Here is a 20,125-nt window from a genome sequence, read left to right on the forward strand (position 1 = left end):
AGATTTTTTGACGCACACGCTAGCGATTAAATTTAATTAAAAGTCATGGTAAAGGCCAGAGAAGGGTGTCAGGTTTCTTTGGGCCAGGCATTCACGCACTTGTATTGTCAGGCTCCTCTCATGCTCCAAGCTGATGGGTGCAGATGATTAGATAGTCAGGTTTGTGGGAGTTCAAACTATCCTTATAGCGTAATAGAACTGATATCTCGTCGCTTGCCTCTCTAACTGACGTAACTGACATTTAGCAAAATTTTCAGGCGATTAGACAGATCGATTCGTCTTGCAAAATTGATTAAGATGGTGTAGATAACTCAGTTTCGAAAAAAATGACAGATTACATCAGTTAGAGAGGCAAGCGACGATCTGCCCCCCTAGACAAAACGCACTTTTTGATCGAATCGAAAATCGAATCCGTTAAAACTCCATACAAAAAAGGGGCTTTTCGACCACTTTTCGACTGGTTTGCGATTATAATTTGCACTTTGTCTAGACCCACTGTTCTTCCAAAGATTTTTATAAACAAGTGATAACGTCACTTTTTTTTTAAACGAATTATAGGAGGCCACCGACCTATGACCAACTAAAATGATGAATGCTGCATACCTTCGACCCCAGCTTGACCAGCAACCCGGCGGCGTGTCGGCGCACGTTCTTGACGGCGCGGTCGCGGCGGACGGCGGGCGGCGCGCCCTCTTACACCAGCGCCGCAAAGATCTTTACACATAAACCTATGGCTGAAGTGATGAACGCGGCATACCTTAGACCCCAGCTTGACCAGCAACCCGGCGGCGTGTCGGCGCACGTTCTTGACGGCGCGGCCTCGTGCACTAGCGCCGCGAAGATCTTGTACACGTAACCTATGACTAAAATGATGACTATAAACCTATGGCTGAAATGATGACTGCGGCATACCTTAGAGCCCAGCTTGACCAGCAACCCGGCGGCGCGCCCTCGTACACCAGCGCCGCGAAGAACTTGTCCAAATAACCTATGACTAAAATTATGATTGTGACATACCTTAGACCCCAGCTTTATAAGCAACCCGGCGTGTCTCCGCACGTTCTTGACGGCGCGGCCTTATACACTAGTGCCGCGAAATGGCTGAAATGATGACTGCGGCATACCTTAAACCCCAGCTTGACAAGGAGGTCAGCGGCGTGTCTCCGCACGCTCTTGACGGCGCGCCCTCATACACCAGCGCCGCAAAGATCTTTACACATAAACCTATGGCTGAAATGATGACTGCGGCATACCTTAGAGCCCAGCTTGACCAGCAACCCGGCGGCGTGTCGGCGCACGTTCTTGACGGCGCGGTCTCGTACACCAGCGCCACGAAGATCTTGTACACGTAACCTATGACTAAAATAATGACTATAAACCTATGGCTGAAATGATGATTGCGGCATACCTTAGAGCCCAGCTTGACCAGCAACCCGGCGGCGTGTCGGCGCACGTTCTTGACGGCGCGGCCTCGTGCACTAGAGCCGCAAAGATCTTTACACATAAACCTATGGCTGAAATGATGACTGCGGCATACCTTCGACCCCAGCTTGACCAGCAACCCGGCGGCGTGTCGGCGCACGTTCTTGAAGGCGCGACCTCGCACACTAGAGCCGCGGTAGATCTTGTACGCGCAACCTATGGCCAATGATAAATACGACATACCTTAGAGCCCAGCTTGACCAGCAACCCGGCGGCGTGTCGGCGCACGTTCTTGACGGCGCGATCTCTTACACTAGAGCCGCGAAGATCTTGTACGCGTAACCTATGGCCAATGATAAATACGACATACCTTNCTCATGTCAAGGTAGAGAGCAACAATGGGTATTCCATTGTTCAAGCATTCCATTATTGTTTTAACCAATTTGAAGTTCGCAGATGTAGTGTTTCTTTTTTTCCTAAAACCATATTGTTGTTCCGTTATTACTTTATATTTCTCACAGAAATGGTTAAGCCGAGTATATACAGCTTTTTCTACAACTTTGGCTAGTATGGGAATGAGTGTGATGGGCCTATAATTATTGAGGTCGGTTTTATCACCTTTTTTAGGGTTCCGTAGCCAAAATGGCAAAAACGGAACCCTTATAGTTTCGTCATGTCCGTCTGTCCGTCTGTCCGTCTGTCCGTCTGTCCGTCTGTCCGTCTGTCANCTAGTATGGGAATGAGTGTGATGGGCCTATAATTATTGAGGTCGGTTTTATCACCTTTTTTATAAATTGGTTTAACTATGGAATATTTTAGTTTGTCAGGAAAAATGCCCTGACTGAGAGACAGATTAATGACATGACTGATTGCGGGCGCAATATATTCAGCTACAGATTTAAGTATCTTTGTGGGTATTTCGTCATACCCTACGGAATTTGTGTTTTTAAGAGTCAGTATTATTTTGCATATTTCCTCTGGTGTAGTGGGATAGAAAAAGAATGAAGTATTACTCATGTCAATAGGTGTGTCTGGTATTAAAATTGAATTTTTATTAGAGTCATTATTAGTTATGTCAATAAAATAATTATTAAATAGATTCGAGATGTCATTAGGATTATCAGTTAAATCAGAGTCAAACCTAATTTTATCAATTTCATGTCTTTGGATGTTCTGCAGTCGGGAATTTATTATGTTCCAAGTGGCTCTACATTTATTTTTAGAATTAAGTATTTTCTTAATATTTCCTCTTCTTTGTGTGTCTAAAATGCAATTTTTAAGAATTTTAGAGTATTTTTTATATTTTATTTTGGATTTCTCTTTGCTTTCCTTTGATTTGCTATATTGATATTTAAGATAGAGTTTTCTTTTTTCTCTACATGATTTCTTAATACCTTTTGTAATCCAGTGTACGCTGTTTCTTTTAATATTTACTTTAATTACTATTTTTGGAAAGCAGAGATCAAACATCATTTTCAAGTTATCGTGTAATAGTGAAAAGGCTATATTTGTGTCATTGCTTAAAAAAATGTCAGAAAAGGTTAGCCTCGATATAGAACATTTAAATTTTTTAATATTATCGAAGCTTATTTCTCTTCTTTCTTCAAACCATTGGCTTATTACTTTGTTTAGCTTAAGCTTTATTTGTAGAGTTTGTCCTGTGTGGTCAGAAATTGCTAAGTTATGTACCTTACCAATTGCTGATGGTATATTACTAACAAAGTGGTCAATACAGGATGTTTGTCGTGTCGGTGATGTAATGTGGAATTTTAGATTAAAATAGTTGATCAAATTTGATAATCTAATACTATAGTGAGATTTTTTTATTAGGTCAATGTTAATGTCACCACACAAGACGATTCTTTTAGCACGTTTATTGCATAGTTTTATTAATAGAGATTCTAATTTTATGAAAAAAGTATCTATGTCAGAGTTCGGTGTACGGTAAAGACATATTATTATGAGGTTATTGTTTTCTATTTCGATACCCGCACATTCAAAGCTTTTGTAGCTGACATAGTCATTTAGATTGATGTTTATAGTTGGTATCCCCTCTCTGACCAATATGCATACACCTCCTCTTCTCTCACGTGGCCTACAATAAGATGATATTACTTTAAAGTTATTTATTTTTATATTGCCTATATCTTCCAGTTTTAAGAAAGACTCAGTAATACACACAACACTGATGGGAATACTCCTTTCACAAAATTCCTGCAAAACAACATGCAGAGTATCTTGTTTGTTTAATAGTCCTGCACAGTTTTGATGGAATATCGTGAAGTCTATGTTTTGTATTTTTTTACAGTTATCCACGAAAAAAACTGTTACTTTTAGTTTTATCAGGGGAAGCAGAGGAATTAACTTTATCGGTATTTGCTTTAATTACGATTGGAAAATAATATGGAATAGTTCCCTTATTAATCTGCAATCCCTTTGTTTTTATACAGTTGCTAGAGTTATTCGTACCATTCGCTCTTTTTAAATGATTTTTAATGCTTTCATATGACAGGAACTGGGCTTTGTAGGCTGCATAATCTATGAAGGCATTTATTTTCCTACATGCCAAAAATGTAAATTGCCTTTGTTCGATTAAACTAGCTGTATTCATAAATGTACAATTGCTATGGACGTTTGAGAGTAACTTTAGTTGTTTGTTTAGGAGTTTCTCATTTAAATTACAATTTTTGTTTATAGGTAACAGTAAAACATTTGTGTTCTTAATGGAGTTTAAAGCTATACATAAATTACTAAAGAGTGCTTGAGCGTTAGAGTCATTGTTTCCAGTACAAATAATAATATAGTCATTCCCATTAATACCCCCAATGGTTTCACAATAACTCAAAACTTCAGATGAAGGAGCATTTGGCTTAATTAAGGCGAATGTCTCATATTTGTCATTCCATTTATTACACCTAGTTTTAATTATATGTTTTGATAAGCCAAGTGCTTGTTCATCGCCGACAACGATAATCTTATGTGTTTTGTTAGTAGTTAACTCATTACATCTATTGTCGTTAGTGTCTGATAGTACAGTTTTCTGCAATGTAGTATTTATCTGTCCACTGTCTTGTTTCGCGTCGTTTAGACTAGACAAACTCGATTATCATTTTGGGGCGAAGGGTTGAGGTCTTAACCATAAAGCACAGATGCTAAACAAGCCTTTATACTGCTATAAAGTAAACAAAATACGATAAAAACTTTATCAGAGGCCATATTTTATTCCTCGCAGGGATGAAATCATGAAACTCAACGCTTAAAAAACACGCATAAATATGAAAAATGGCCGCATTAACTCTTCAGAGCAGGGTTTCCCAAACTATGAGTCGCGACCCAGTGGGTCGCAAGCGACCATTGAGTGGGCCCTGCCTGTAGAACGACACACCACCCTACCCATCCAACCGCTGGGCAGCGGGCGAAATTTCCTATAGGTGGGTTCCGAGTTTGGGAACTTGTATTAGGTGAGTCGTAGCCCAGACAACTTTGGGAACCACTGCTTCAGAGAATAGTATAGCAAATAATAAGTCGATTTAGTACATTGTTTCAGCGAGTTTAATAGCCCTTTGTTTCGGGGGGTGTTAAGTTAACAAATCGCAGCTTCTCACGTTACATCCTTCGAACTTTGGTGGTAAAAACTTGGGAGGTGCGAAGTTAAAGGTTCTTGTTAAGCTCAGGGCTAAGGCAGAATCGTTTTGGTAGTTATTACTGGAAACATATTAAATCGCACACGGATTTACTCAATTCGCTTATGAAATTCTAAAAAGGTAAAGGTACGTTACACTACGTTACGTTATGTTAAAAAATATTTTGAGAAATGAGGAATGGATGAGAAAAGATTTCAATTTAATCGTCTCAGATTTTTCATATTTTTTTCACGAAAATACCGAAATGCAATTTCAGTATAGCTACTCCTTGTTTCCGCTGAAAAATGACATTGCGCCAAGGTACTTCATTTTCTTTAACGTCTTAAAAACTCTTATGAGGAACAATCTTCTTATGACATCAGTTTATGCAGTCACTAGAGCTTGCGCAGTAACAAATGAACGTCACATCTATCAGGATACAATTACGACGTAGTTTGCTCTAGCGCTATAGCACCATCTATCTTGCAGCTTAACTGGGGTGTAAAGTGTGCGAGCTAGCACTAACTTTATTTACATACATTTTGTACGATCATACCAAGTTGCGAAGTGGCAATTTAAGTAAAAGGCATTATTATTGCTTAGTTAAGAATTACTAGAAAATCGTAGTAAATATACAGACCAAGCCGTGAATAAAAAGCGCTTACAAATATGATGTTTAAGGATTGCACGATTTTTACAATAGATTCGATCATATTTGTTCAGTAACTCCTTACAGTATACAAATATCTGATCTTGCCACTGTAAAAAGACTAGAGCATTGGTTCCCAAAGTGGGGGCGTGGGCCATCTGTGTACTTAAGTATAAAAAACCTGCGACCGCAGAGAGAATGCATTCCAGACTGCTCGACACGACCAATAAATAATCTTGACTGGAGGAGGAGGGGGGGCGCGGAGTTTTTGTATGGTCGAAAGGGGGCGCGTCTCAAATTAGTTTGGGAACCAATGGACTAGAAAATCCAGAAAACAACTTTTAGTTGGGAAGAAAACTCCGGGAGACGGTATTGATATTTGTGTAATTGCTCACCCGAAATAGGTGGCGCTAAATAGTATTTTTAATTGGTTTACAACAGTGGGCCTCTCACTATAGGCCTTATACAGAAGCTCAAAGTTGCACAGCGTGCTATGGAGAGGGCTATGCTTGGTGTTTCTTTGCGAGATCGAATCAGAAATGAGGAGATCCATAAACGAACCAAAGTCGCTGACATAGCCCGACGGATTAGCAAGCTGAAGTGGCAATGGGCAGGGCACATAGTACGCAGAACTGACGGCCGATGGGGCAGAAAGGTTCTGGAATGGAGGCCGCGTACCGGAAAACGCAGCGTGGGGCGTCCACCTACAAGGTGGACCGACGACATCGTAAAGGTAGCAGGGAAGCGCTGGACGCAGGCCGCTACCAATCGATCAACATGGAAAGCATTGGGGGAGGCCTATGTTCAGCAGTGGACGTCCTGTGGCTGAAATGATGATGATGATGATGATGANGCGTTAGAGTCATTGTTTCCAGTACAAATAATAATATAGTCATTCCCATTAATACCCCCAATGGTTTCACAATAACTCAAAACTTCAGATGAAGGAGCATTTGGCTTAATTAAGGCGAATGTCTCATATTTGTCATTCCATTTATTACACCTAGTTTTAATTATATGTTTTGATAAGCCAAGTGCTTGTTCATCGCCGACAACGATAATCTTATGTGTTTTGTTAGTAGTTAACTCATTACATCTATTGTCGTTAGTGTCTGATAGTACAGTTTTCTGCAATGTAGTATTTATCTGTCCACTGTCTTGTTTCGCGTCGTTTAGACTAGATGGCGCTGGCTGCAGTCTTCTTATTACTTGTTTAGGTGTGATTCGTCTTTGTCGCTTGGTAATGCTATTTGTGGAGATATTATTGAGTCCCAATGATGATCTCTCCTTACACAATGATACGTTGTTTCCTGTCGATTTGCACATCTGTTCAAGAGTCTGTATTTGAGTCTTGCATTTATCTAATTGGTTTTTAAGCATACAATTTTCAGATAAAAGTCGTTCAATTTCATTTTCCGTTATCTGCAATTTGGTTTCTAGGCTATTGTTTTTATTCTTTAGCATTTCAACGTCTTCCATACAATGTTTCAGATTTGGACAGCTTCTATTGAGGTATTGGCTGTTGTCAGTGTGTGAACTCGTGTTGTCAATGGTATCTAACGACTCAAATGAGTTATTTGTTGAAACATTGCAGATGATTGTATCGTTGATATCAGAGGTCTCAAACGTTGGTGTGGCTTTATTTAGCGGTGTAGCATGTGGTGTGCTACTGGATGGTTTTGTGGATGGGCAATGCACACATTTATTACATTTCCATTTGGTTCTTTTATCAGGTGTCATTAGGTAGAATATTTTTTCCGCTACATTGGAACACTTGATATGGTATGTTTCTTTGCAAACTGAGCATGTTAAGTTTCTTCTGTGAGTTATTATTTTTCTACAGACTTTACAGTATATTGCCATTTTGAATTGCAATATTTTTATTATCTTTATTGTTATTTATGCTTGTACTGACATCTGTTGGTGATGAGCAGAATTAATGATCTACCGTATAGTTCATATAGTGGTTTGTATAGCGCCCTCTGTTGGCGAGGAGATGCACTTCCTAGGTGATGGTCAATATCAGTGTATAGACGTATTACGCAGAATGGCTATGTATACAGCGCCATCTATGGGCGAGTAGCAAACATATTATTGATCGTTAGCTACCTGTTGATTTGACAGTCAGCTGATCTATGTTTACCTTCACTTACTATTCAAGTTTTTGATTATCTTAATAAGTGAGAACAAAAGCAGTTTATGGTTTATAAACACAGTCACCAGGTGCAAAAACACAGTTTATTAATCAAATAGTTCTTGTCAATCACAGTTCACTTTGTTTGTTTTGTATCACATCAGTTTTTTATCGTCAAATTCCGGTGAGTATGCACAATTCACAGTAGTCAATAACTTTTAAACTGTCCAGTTTTTTCACGAGATAACACTTCCCGTACGAATTCTTGGTGAGATTGATATAAATCACTGTTTGTTATTGTTAATATGCAGTTTAATCTATATTTAAACACTTGTTTATTACGGTGAAGATGCGCACTAAGACAGCTAGCGCCATCTTTTTTTTGAGTCACGAGTGTATGTGAGTGCCGTAGGTAGAGCGCTGCTGCTATTGTCCTGTCGCGCGGGCGGTCAGCAGCCCCCGCGGGAGGAGGGCGCGCACGTGAGGGCGGGTGTCCCCGACGCACATTCTCGGAGGGGGTGCGTTATTGACAAATACCGCAGCCGACGACGCACCCCTTCGTGACTATCGCGCTACGCACGCGTTTCGAAAACGATGTATTTTGCTTTCGAGCTGCGTCATCGGGTTAAAATAATAGTATTATCCTTAAATATTTGACAAAAAATAAAGTATCAGCAAAGACGAATAGCAAACAGAGCAAGCCCAACATTTTGATAAATAAGTATTTAATCCAACTTTAGATAATGCTTGTCTTCAGATATTTAAGATTGTAATGTAGTGAATGATACACAAAAACGCGATAAACACGGAGTTCATTTATCAAAGTTGTAAAAACAGCATCGAGATGTTTTAAAATGATCTCAACACGGAAGAATGTAAAAAATCAAGTCGGTTATTTGGTAGTAATGGCAAGAATGGTGTTATGTGATATAATGAAGCGCGGGAGCCAGCCGCCCGTGAACGCGCCGGGTTAACGTGCTTCTAAAATACAGTTTTTGCCCCAAACACGTTTGACTGACGAGAGAATCGCGATTAATTAGACCTCATTGAAGGTATAATATCTAAGCAGTAATATAAAGCGGTGGTCGCGAACTGGCGAGAGATTCTTAACGGGAGCAGATAGTCGCATAATATGAGTAGCACAAAGTTGGTAGGTACATTGTCCGAGTAGATTGTTGTCAATTTAAGGGCATCGCGCGTCGTTAGTAAAATAATGAATGATTACGCGAGTCCTCGTGCAGATGGACGGACGGGTGCGGAGAGCCCCGCGGGCGAGCGGCGGCCAATACGCGGCGACCGTGCGCGCGCCGCCCCGCCCGGCTCAATTACCGCGCTCCGCCCGCTATCAACGCCGCTGGCACCGTGATATTGCCCTGACACGAGACGATGTCCGATTCATTTGGAGACGTTGTACTTTCATGTTTCAGAGCAATGTAATGTGTGACAGTGTGACAGACCGATGCTGCGGTGAAGCCGCTGAAAAAACTCATGTTTTTTTACTTAAATCCATTCTTACTCTCTTGTGTCTGTTTTCTATTTCTACTAATAGATAATGCTATCGTATGATATAAAATATTTGCTGTCAAGGTGCCCATGCTGTCGCTTGTTTTTAAAGGAAGGTGAGAGGTCCACAGATCACGCCCTTAAAGTTTGATCACGATTTGCCCGGACACACTGTGCCTATAGTATTGGCTTTGTGTAGTATTATGCTTGAAATAGGTTTAAAAACAACCACGTCACCAGAGTCTCAAGCACGGTTCACTTTTTGTGGCCTGCAAGTGCTTACTAATTATATCATTTCTAGGGAACTTATACACGTCCCAAATATAGCTTGCCCTACCACCACTTCGGGACAACATATGGGCTGGTGCTGAGAAGATGTAGAAGAAGTATTTATTTAATAGTTTATTTATTATCTACTTTTTTTTTAGCGGCCGCCCGCGACTTCGTGCGCGTGGATCCCGTTTTACCCCCTTACTTACAGGTTGAATTTTGCAAAATCCCGTCTTAATGAGCACCTATACGTTTTAAAAGGAACCCCCATGTAAAATTTGAGATTTCTAGCACTTGTAGTTTCTGAGATTTCGTGATGAGTCAGTGAGTCAGTCTGTCAGTGACCTTTCGCTTTTATGCATATAATGTAGATTTACATTAGGTTAAATTTGTTATGAAGAAAAATGTACTAAAAATAGTGATGCGGAATTGAAAATATATCAAGTTTACGTCACAGGGCAGTCCAAACATTAGTGCCGAGGCCGCATTGCACTGTAATACTAGTAATATGTACCTACCTACATCAAATTATACTAAACATTATAGCAAAATTCTTGCTCTATTTTGGAAAGAATTAAAACTACAATTCGCTGTACCGTCAACAAAACATTTCTGTCATTTAACCAAACTATTAAAATATTCAGCGCTAGATTGCTTACACAGTATAGTTTTCTCGTGGCCAAAATAAATGTAGTCCAGTCATTTAGTACAAATTAACCAGGAAAGTTTTCCGGGAGTTTTGAAAATGGGTATTTATACAGATCTTGATGTGCTCTTTCCGAATTTCAACTTTGCGACCTCGTACGGTTACCACTCGCGCCGCCATAAAAACTTCAAGACAGAGAACTGTGTGAAATTTTAGTCAAAAAATGTTATTACTCCTTAAATGAATATTTACGAGATATAGTTAGTTATTGATGTTATATTATTTAATTAGTCTACTAGCCTACCTTAAGTTACAAGTAGGTACAAATGTAAGATTGTTACTTGTTCTAAAGTTTGTTATGTGTTTATTGTTTGTTATGTAGTTATAATATGTTACAACTACGTAACTGTATTCATACGAATAAAATATTGCACGCCTAATCGGCAGGTTATAGCGGACTTATGTAAACTTTTAAGGTATGTGTTATTGTAATAACTGACACAATAAATGTTTTATTGATTGATTGATTGAAAAAAATGCCGCCTTTAAGAAGGGTTTTGACAATTACTCCTTTTCTATTCAAAGGATGTGATGGAATGATCTATCTATAACGTTGTGATAGGGATAGAGACATGAGATTTTTGGTTTTACCACGGTAATACAATGGAGAGTAACGCAAAGAAATAAAAACCTACCTGTAACATGTAATATGGGCATTATTTGGAGAAATTTATCAAAAAACACTTTTTTAATTACTTTTTGCCAGTTTTTGGGTATTTAATGTATTTTATTACTTAGTACCGCCTGTTATTTAGCATTATTACTTTTTTTATTTTGGCAGGATGTACCTATTAGTTTAAAAGTTATAAAGTTTTCTTTACAATAAGTAGGAAGAAAAAAAACTATAAAAAATATCTCTTTTGTATATTTTTCCTTCGATCAAAATAGACTCACACTGCATTGCTTACGAAACTCACAAATAAAATAAAACAACATACGAGTAATCAAATTGTCCGTACCGTAAGCTTACAACAAAAATAAAATAACGAACTGATTCTTGGGTTATTATGACCTAGTAATCACTATCAAATCACTACATACTCGTAGTATACATATAAAACAAAGTAGCTTTCCGCTGTCTGTCCCTATTAATTCCTTAAATCTTTAGAATTAGGTACGCAACGGATTTTGATGCGGTTTTTTTTAAATAAATAGAGTGGCTCAAGTGGAAGGTTTATAGGTATAAAAGATGCATATTATAGAAAGAAAAGCCGGGAAATTCCAATGCAACCGTTCGAAGCCGGGGCGGGTCGCTAGTTATACAACAATGAAAATAGTGGTCATTGGTCGCTGGATCACGACGCGCCGCCGACGGCCGATGGTATCGCGCGTGGACAGGCATCATTTGTAACAATCAGCCGCCGCGCAGCACACTCGCCTATATGTGAGGCAAGCGAGCCTACTCTACTACTACAGTGGTAGAAAAGACTGCTATCTATTGTCGCACCGGAAACGTCGAAAAATAAAACCGTTTCGACAAAAAGCTTTTGTGGTTCTTTCCGTTTCATTATTTTAACAGGATAATCTATTCTAACCACGCGATCTGACGTGATTAATGCCCGTTCACTGAAACATTGGTTGTAAACGGTTTACAAAGGGTTTAAGTTCAAAATAATAGGTATTTTATTTTAAGATTTTATTATCTAACTAGATTTTGCCCACGGCTTCACCCGCGTGAAATTTAGTTTGTCACATATCGTCATAAATTATAGCCTATATGTTATTCTGGGTTAAAAACAATAATACTGTAAATTTTCATGAAAATCCGTTCAGTAGTTTTGGCGCGAAAGAGTAACAAACATCCAGACTTCCAGACAACCACACAAACTTTTGCATTTATAATATTAGTAGGATTAGTAGGAAGAACGGTTCACGACTACTATGCCAGAGGTCGCGGATTCAATACCCGCACAATACAAACATTTGTGTGCATGAATTTCTGTTTTTTTTTGGTCTGGGTGTTTTCTATGAGTTTATTATTATAAACACGTGAATAAACAAAAAAATAATGTGTGCTTTTTTTGAAAATACTAACAAAGGCTTTTTATCCGCACAGGTCTGGAAGCGCAGGTGCAAGACACGTCCAAAGACCTCTACTGGTTCTGAGCCGAGCGAAACGGGGTCCGACGAGCGCAACACACCGGTCGTGAAACCAGCAAAGCTGGCACCGACGTTGGCCTCCAAATGGACGGCAGAAGCGCAGGGCCCCCGGCCGGCGGCGCGGGCGCGGTGCCTGTGAGCGCCGCCCGGCCCGCCGGCCCGCCCGCCGGCCCGCCCGCGCCGCCGGCCACGTAGGCTCCTGCGCTCCGCCCGCTCGGCTCAGAGGTAACGACGGCTGTAAAGAAAGACATTGTAAATCTTAGGGTCATAGTTACGTAGGTACCTTTTAGATGAATCTAGTTTTGCGTGTACATTAGTTACATTACAGTAGGTGACCGCGACCAGGGCACTCTCGCGCGGCATCGAGAGCTGGGGCTTTTGATAATTATCATAAAGCAAATGAAAATTATTTGTTGGTAGCTAGGTAACTAAAATTACACATCAGTTGTATTATCTTAAAATACTGTATGTAAGTTGTATAAATGTATAAAACAAAAAAAATAACATTGACATCATTTCAATGTTGTTTGCTTGCCCAAAATGTGATTTGAAGTCAAAAATAATGCTTAATAATACGACAATAATATTTACGATACCTACAATATGTAATACAATACACCAATTGCTGATGAACAGTATTTTTCAAACGGACGAGCTGTTTTTATCTAAAGATTTAATTCTAGTAAAAAAATGAAATAAGCATACAGTTGAAAAGTGCACGCATGAATATAGGTGAAACTAGACCTATTTTTATCAAAGGAAAAAATGAAAGAGATATTTTTTTATAGATTTTTTTCTTTCAATTTTTTATTGTTATGAAAACGTTAAAACTTTTAACTAAGAGGTATAATCTGATAGAATAAAAACAATAATAATGCTAAATAACAGGCGATACTAATAAAATACATAAAATAACCAGGAAATGGCAAGAAATAATAAAAAAAAAACTTTTTGAGAAAAATCTGTAGTTTAATTAGTATTTTTTCGGTTATTTCATAAATTTCTCCAAATAGTGTCCATATTACATGTGGTGTTTATTTCTTTGTATTAATCTCGATTGTATTACCTTGGTAAAACAAAAAATCTCATATCTCTATCCCTGTCACATCGTTTGCAATGAGCGTTTGAATTAAGCCGCTCCGAGCGCGCCATTCAGCGCTTCGTTAACAACGAAGCTGAAAGTGGCTCTAGATTTGTAATTTTGATAAGAATAAGTTAGATTTCAAATGAAAACAAAAGATTTCGAAGTAATAAAAGCATTTTAATTAAAATTAAAAATTTCTCTACCTGAGGCGGACAATAATGTGGTGGTAAGCCTTTGTTCAAACAATCATAGCAAATGTTGTGACAGGGATAGAGACATGTTTTTTTTTGTTTTATTAAGGTAATACGATAGAGAATAACACAAAGTAATAAAAACTACCTATAACGGGGCATTATTTGAAGAAATTTATCAAATAATAAAAAAAAACAAACTAATATAATGATTTTTCTCAAAAATATCATTTTATTAGTATCACCTGTTATTTAGCATTATTGCTGGTTTTTTTTCATCAGCATATACCTCTTAGTTCAAAAACTATAACGTTTTCTCTAGAAAACAAAATTCATAAAAAAACAGTATTTTTATTGTCATTTTTAACCGACTTCAATAAAAGGTGGAGGTTCTCAATTCGGTTGGTATTTTTTTCCTTCGATAAAAATGGTTCTAGTTTCACCCATTTTCGTGCACTTTATCAAGACTCACACTGTATAAGTCCTTGAAATGAAGTTTAAAATAATACTACTGGACATAGCTATTGTATTAATATTGAAATCTCGGCAATTTTATACTTTTGTCATTCTATATTACCTAGGTTGGTAGAGTGATGTATAGTAAGTTTAATTAAAATCATGTTATTGTAAATATTTATGATTTAGAAAAATATATTGGCATATAAAGAGAATTTTGTAGTTAGATAAACAAATAAATCGTACACACCACGCGTAGCCTGATGTAATTACATGCATGTTATTATTTTTTCTTTTTTAATTGTATTGTTTTGTAAATTAAAATAAAAAACAATGTAAGCATTGTACCTATTTGTGCAAGTAATGGGCTTTCGGTCATCAATAAGAAATTAGTAGTCTTACTCTTTAAAATGTCTGCTGCCCAATATTATTAAGTACTTTAATGGGCCCTATCTTTGTATGCGCCTCATAATGACATCGCGAGCGTGGTCAGAAGCGCGGAGCAGGTGAGCGTCGCGTCACCGCGTCATGCTCTCGCCACGCGCGACAAATGTGTCACGGTTTTTGCGCTGTCGCATGCATAATGTAGCGTGTCTTGCCGATCTATATCAGCTTCAGTTGAACATTTGTTTAAACGTGGGTTTTGCTATAAGGCACTCAATATTTCTATTGACATTGAAAAGAGATGGTAAAAAAAACAGTATTGCCAGATACTTCATTTATCATTATAGTCATAATAATGTACATCATCAAAAATATATAATAATTTAGTAAAAAAACGATGTTGAGTTGAACGCGCTTATCTCAGGAAGTACCTACTATCTTTTTGGGTCGGATAGTCCATTTATCGAGGAAAGCATAGCTAACATCACGCCATGACCAATAGGAGCAGAGCATCGATAAAAAATGTTGCAAAAACCTGTACTATATCAGAGATCAAAAGGCGAACTGAATGCCATTTGGCATTTTCTTCCTGTCAAACTTTGAGCCAAACAGAAGGGCTTAGGTCGAAGTCTATATCTTCGCTCGAACGCGACACGAAGGCAGATGAAAGCGCGTTTCCCTTTAATAGCTTCTTGCCAATCAGCAATATCTACTAATGCATTTGCAACTCAGCACTTAGTCTTGTTCGCGTAAATTGTGACACATAGCCGGCGCGCCACGAGGCACCGCGACACCACAGACGAGGTTATCAATAGAGAATTATTGTTAACTGCACATAATTATTAAACGAAGTTAAGCTACATAGATCAATCTGACGGAACGATATCGTAGATGGTGTCACTGTGGTATTTACACCTAGATAGTCGAAGAACATTGTTATCAGTTGTAACTTGCTTGCTTATGCGTGAAAAAGCTCATTAATTAAGCCTGAGGTACCTACATAGCTTTAGATAATGTTTACAGTAATAATGTATGTAAATAGATACGCTCGCTCAGTATAAATAAAGTATTTCTAGTATGTACCGAGTAATGTAGAGTAACATTCATTGTACATAATAGATAGGTATTTAGGGCCGTAGTGGTAGGTTTAGGCTGCATGCGCCAGGTGGCGCGGACGCGCGGCCGCGCCGGCGCAGATGCATCGCTCACGCTCGCTGGCATTCATATTTCGAGTGGCCTTGGTAGCTCACTCAACTTGGTTCGTCTTCAAATATGTATTCTATTTTAAATGAGGAGCTCTGTGCTGGCGGGCCTCGCTATTAAGAAATTGTAAACACATAGGATGTATTATTATGTATGTATGAACACAACGAAAATTATGTCGGGTATTTCGTGCACATGTTAGCACGCACGTCTCGACTCGTTTAGCTAACATCAAAACGAGTTATTAACGTACTAGTGATAAAATATGCGCAATGTGAATGATGTGCTCGGAGGTAGATGCAAAAACTTGCATTGTTACAGTCAGATATTATGAAATGCTTAAATTCCGGTGTCAGATGTGCACCTACACTGCTCGCACAACAGTCGCACTGCGCACTCGGAGCCGGAGCAGGCTCCTCGCTGCAGAGCGCCGCAGCCGGGCCGCGGGTCGCGGGTCGCGGGTCGCGGGTCGCGGCCAGCACTGCACTCATCAGTCCGCAGCGGACGACTATGTCGCTGTCAGTTTCAGTATTTTATCGTACATTTTTGTGTAATCAAAATTACACTACTGAAATGCGATTTGGAAGAGATCCAAGACAAGGAAATTAATTTTATCTACTGTACTGATACATTAAGCAGGAATTCGAACAATTGTAATTCTGCGTAATTCTAATTGTAATGTATCATCAATTAGGTGAGATGTAGCAAAGTAACAAGTAATAAAGCAAATAATGGTACTAAAATAATTGAGATTTTGGATCTGAGTGTTAATATTGTTACATTACATTTTAAAAAAAAATCTGCAGATGCATCTTATGTGGTTGCAATAATAAAAAAGAAAATAAAACAAAATATATGTTTATTGTTTGTACTGTCGTAATGATTTAATACATTTATGTACAATATGGACTCTCAGTCAAACTTTGGAGCTGATGTGTTGCCTGCACTCACAGCCGGGCCAAGGCGTCGCTCTGCAGCTCCTGCAATATTTGTTTAAGATCTGTTACTGTAAGATAATATATTATACGCGAATTTGTTATTTGTGCTAAGGAGCGAGCCGTAGCTCAACATAGCAAATTAAAATTGCAAACGATGTAATAACTCCGTTAATTAATGTCGGCTCCTAGATAATGAGAACTTAAATATAAATTCCATACTTACCAACTTGTTTCACTTCACACTGTGGTTTTATTGTTATTGTGTTGTTTTTATTGCAGACTTGCGTTATTTTCGGGCGTCGATCATTCCAAAGTTAATTAATTAGCGGTGAGCACGTCATTTCCAGAACAATATTTAATTTATTGTAGTTAACTTTTTGTTGGTATTAACACCACTTACTTATTATTATTATATTTATATTATATTACATAGGGAACTATTTTAGTTGTAAGCCTTGACAACATTCATGTTGTTAGACGACATCTGATACTTTTAATGAAAAGTTTGCCATATTTGACTACAAATATATTATTATTCTGTGCTAAGTATCTTTGTTCAAGACTTTTTATCATTGGGACACGTTTTAAGGGTTCCGTAGTCCTGACAAGGAACCCTTATAGTTTCGATATGTCTGTCTATCTGTCTGTCCGAGGTTTTGCCATTGAGTTATAATGTACTACGTAGTAATATTACTTCAATGGGTTTTGCTTGGAAACTATTGGCACTAGAGAGCTGTAATTTTGTGGAAGTATGTATATTAACCACGCCGAAATAACGGTAGAATAAAATTTTGAAAAAACAATTTTTTTAGGGTAGCTCCCACAGGTAAAGCGGGGATGATTTTTTTTTCATCTACTACCCCATCGTGTGAGGTATCGTTGGATAGGTCTTTTAAAATGGCTTAGGGGTATCTAAGATTATTTTTCCATTTAGGGATCTGTTTGCAAATTATTAAAGTTTTAAGTGCCAATTTTTGTTCGAGTAGGGCGTCCCTCCCTCTAAAAACTAAACTGTTGGCTTGAAAAATCTGGTAAAAATCCTAATGATACTGCTTTTCATGAACTTTCAAGGAAAACTATAGCATCAATTAGTTTGAGAGTTATAGTAATTTAACTCATGTATATAAACTCTCGCCTTGAATAGGCCCGGATTATAGTGATCGGGAAAGACAGCAGCAGCAGGCAGCGAATTTCAGTCCCTTGCCGTTCGCATTATAAGAGTTATCGAAACGCTTAGTGCGAGCTGGTGGAATGTCATGCAGGGCTACGTCACGTGACAACTACATTTAGTACGAATTTACAATGCACGTGTCTTGTAGAAAAGAATGAATATGAATAGTAAACTAATAAAAAGTTTAACAGCCGAAACGTCAAGCTGTGAGACGTAATGGAACTCATTTAAAAATGTCCCGTGTTAATTTATTGCTCGTTCTAGAAGTAGGTAAGTATTCCACCGAATATCATTGTATACTCGTATAAAGGCAAAATCGTTACCGACTGATCTGTCAATCGACACACAGCTTAAAGCACCGAATAAATTGCGTTAGTTATTATGACGTGAAATGTATAGAGGTACTTAATTAGGTATAGATGAAAATTAAATGGGGTCCGAAATTTGTAAAGTTACCCTGAAGTACACGCGAGTCACTTGTTCTATATTTATAAACGATAAAAATGTTGTAATATCGTCAGTAAGCACGTGAGAAGTAGGTACGTGCTTACTGACAATATTATATTCTCGCAAAACAAAATACTTTCGAGAGTATCTACGCGCCTGTCAGTCCATTAACAAAGCCGTAAAGTTGCCTATTTTCGTACACGAGGAAACAATAGCAATAATATAACAGTAATAAAACTATTCGACACAAGAGGACGCGGCCGAATTAACGCGCGCCCATTATCCGGCAGTAAAATGCTCTCGGCCTGAATCATTGTGTCGCCGGAGTATTTTTACCACACCACAGATCGTATAGCGGCAATTAATCAAGCTTCGGATTTGAGTGCGGCGGTGGATTTAAATAAACAATAGCGTTTGTGGAGAGCGAGCAAGCTATACATAGCGCCATTAGCGGCGCTGTTTGTAAACACGCGAGTGTCGCCGCGCTGCACCGCGTAATGCGCAGGACATCACACGGCGACGCTTTTGGACACATTCCACAGTTTTACACCGATAGAGCTTAACAAAATAAACTGAAACGAGACCATGAAATTTGTCGCGACAGCCATTTATGCTAATGGAGCGTTAATGGCGTCATAAATATTATAATTAGTATCGGTTACATATGTCACGCTCGGAGCAAACGTGACGCGGAGACAGAATCTGTTAGCGATCGAGCGGGAGCCAGGACGGTGAGAACGTTCGTGCTGGGTTCCTAACTGATTGGGGCGCGGGCCGGGCGCAGTAAACAAGCTGCAGGATGCTGGTCCCTGGGGAGCGGTTGTGCCATCTCTCGAGAATACTAAGCAGTTAATTGACTCCTGCGCGCTGCGGTTCCAGACTACGACTATTCTCGTCGCGTTGAAAATTGACACCTATTTCCGAATGTTAAGGTGTTTTACACATAAAAGTACAGTAGAACGCCGATTATCCGAACGCCGATTAACCGAATCGCCAATTATCCGAATCGGTCCTAAGCGTAATATAAAAAATTAAAACCAAGTAATTATTGATTTTTTTTGTTGGAATTCGGATATATTTCAACTGAGCGTTATTGTAGCAGTTCTACAATAACGCCAAGTAGCAATATATCTGTTTGTTAAACTAATTAAAGTTTGTTCTATGTATAACAGTTCGTTTTTCTCTATTACCAGTCTATGTCCGATTATCCGAATTTTCGATTATCCGAATCGACCCCGGTCCCAATTAATTCGGATAATCGGCGTTCTACTGTACCTACTATTAGAGGCCGGTAGATCTATTCTCATAAATAAAACACTGGTTACTAACTTTCACATTAAATTGCCTCATTTTAAATACAAATTTATCACTTAGCACCAAAAGCTTCGACTCCGCGCGCGTCCCTCTATTCTAACGTTTTCTAGTGTGAAACTATGACAGCAGCTCATTGGCTATAACGATACCGTTATTTTAACGTTTTAGATTAGTGATGCAACGTATACGAATACGAATATACGTAATACGTATTCGCCGAATAGTAGAAATTTACCGAATACCTATTCGTATTCAGTGAAATAATAACTACGAATACCCACTAAACTAAAACATTAACCACAATAAAAAGAGTTTTTAGGAGTATTTCATGATAATGTAGAGACATTCGTATTCGTATTCGCCGAATAGTAGATTTAATATTCGCATTATTAGTATTCGTTGCGTCACAATTTTAGATTTTTCACAATTATTAACACTACACATACGTTTGTAGGTGCAGTACGTACTTTGCGCTGGCTGTCGAAGTTAAGTATAAACAAACTCTCTACCAAACCAAGTAATTAAGGAAG

The 20,125-nt window shown here is 38.6% G+C and overlaps 1 protein-coding gene across 1 annotated transcript in view; it reads right to left on the reverse strand.

Moving 5' to 3' along the window:
- Window positions 1–20,125, reverse strand: part of Ranbp21 (exportin-5-like protein Ranbp21) — a 68,138-nt gene that overhangs the window by 19,310 nt on the left and 28,703 nt on the right. The window contains exons 4-7 of the mRNA XM_028307374.1: window positions 12,436–12,642; window positions 1,538–1,638; window positions 1,409–1,494; window positions 1,254–1,359 (exon numbers count right to left, since the gene is read on the reverse strand). Coding sequence (XP_028163175.1) covers window positions 1,254–1,359; window positions 1,409–1,494; window positions 1,538–1,638; window positions 12,436–12,642 — 500 coding nt within the window. The remainder of the gene's footprint in view (window positions 1–1,253; window positions 1,360–1,408; window positions 1,495–1,537; window positions 1,639–12,435; window positions 12,643–20,125) is intronic.

This window comes from Ostrinia furnacalis, unplaced genomic scaffold, assembly GCF_004193835.3.
Source record: "Ostrinia furnacalis isolate ACB-3 unplaced genomic scaffold, ASM419383v2 OfSCF2163, whole genome shotgun sequence".
NCBI lineage: Eukaryota > Metazoa > Arthropoda > Insecta > Lepidoptera > Crambidae > Ostrinia > Ostrinia furnacalis.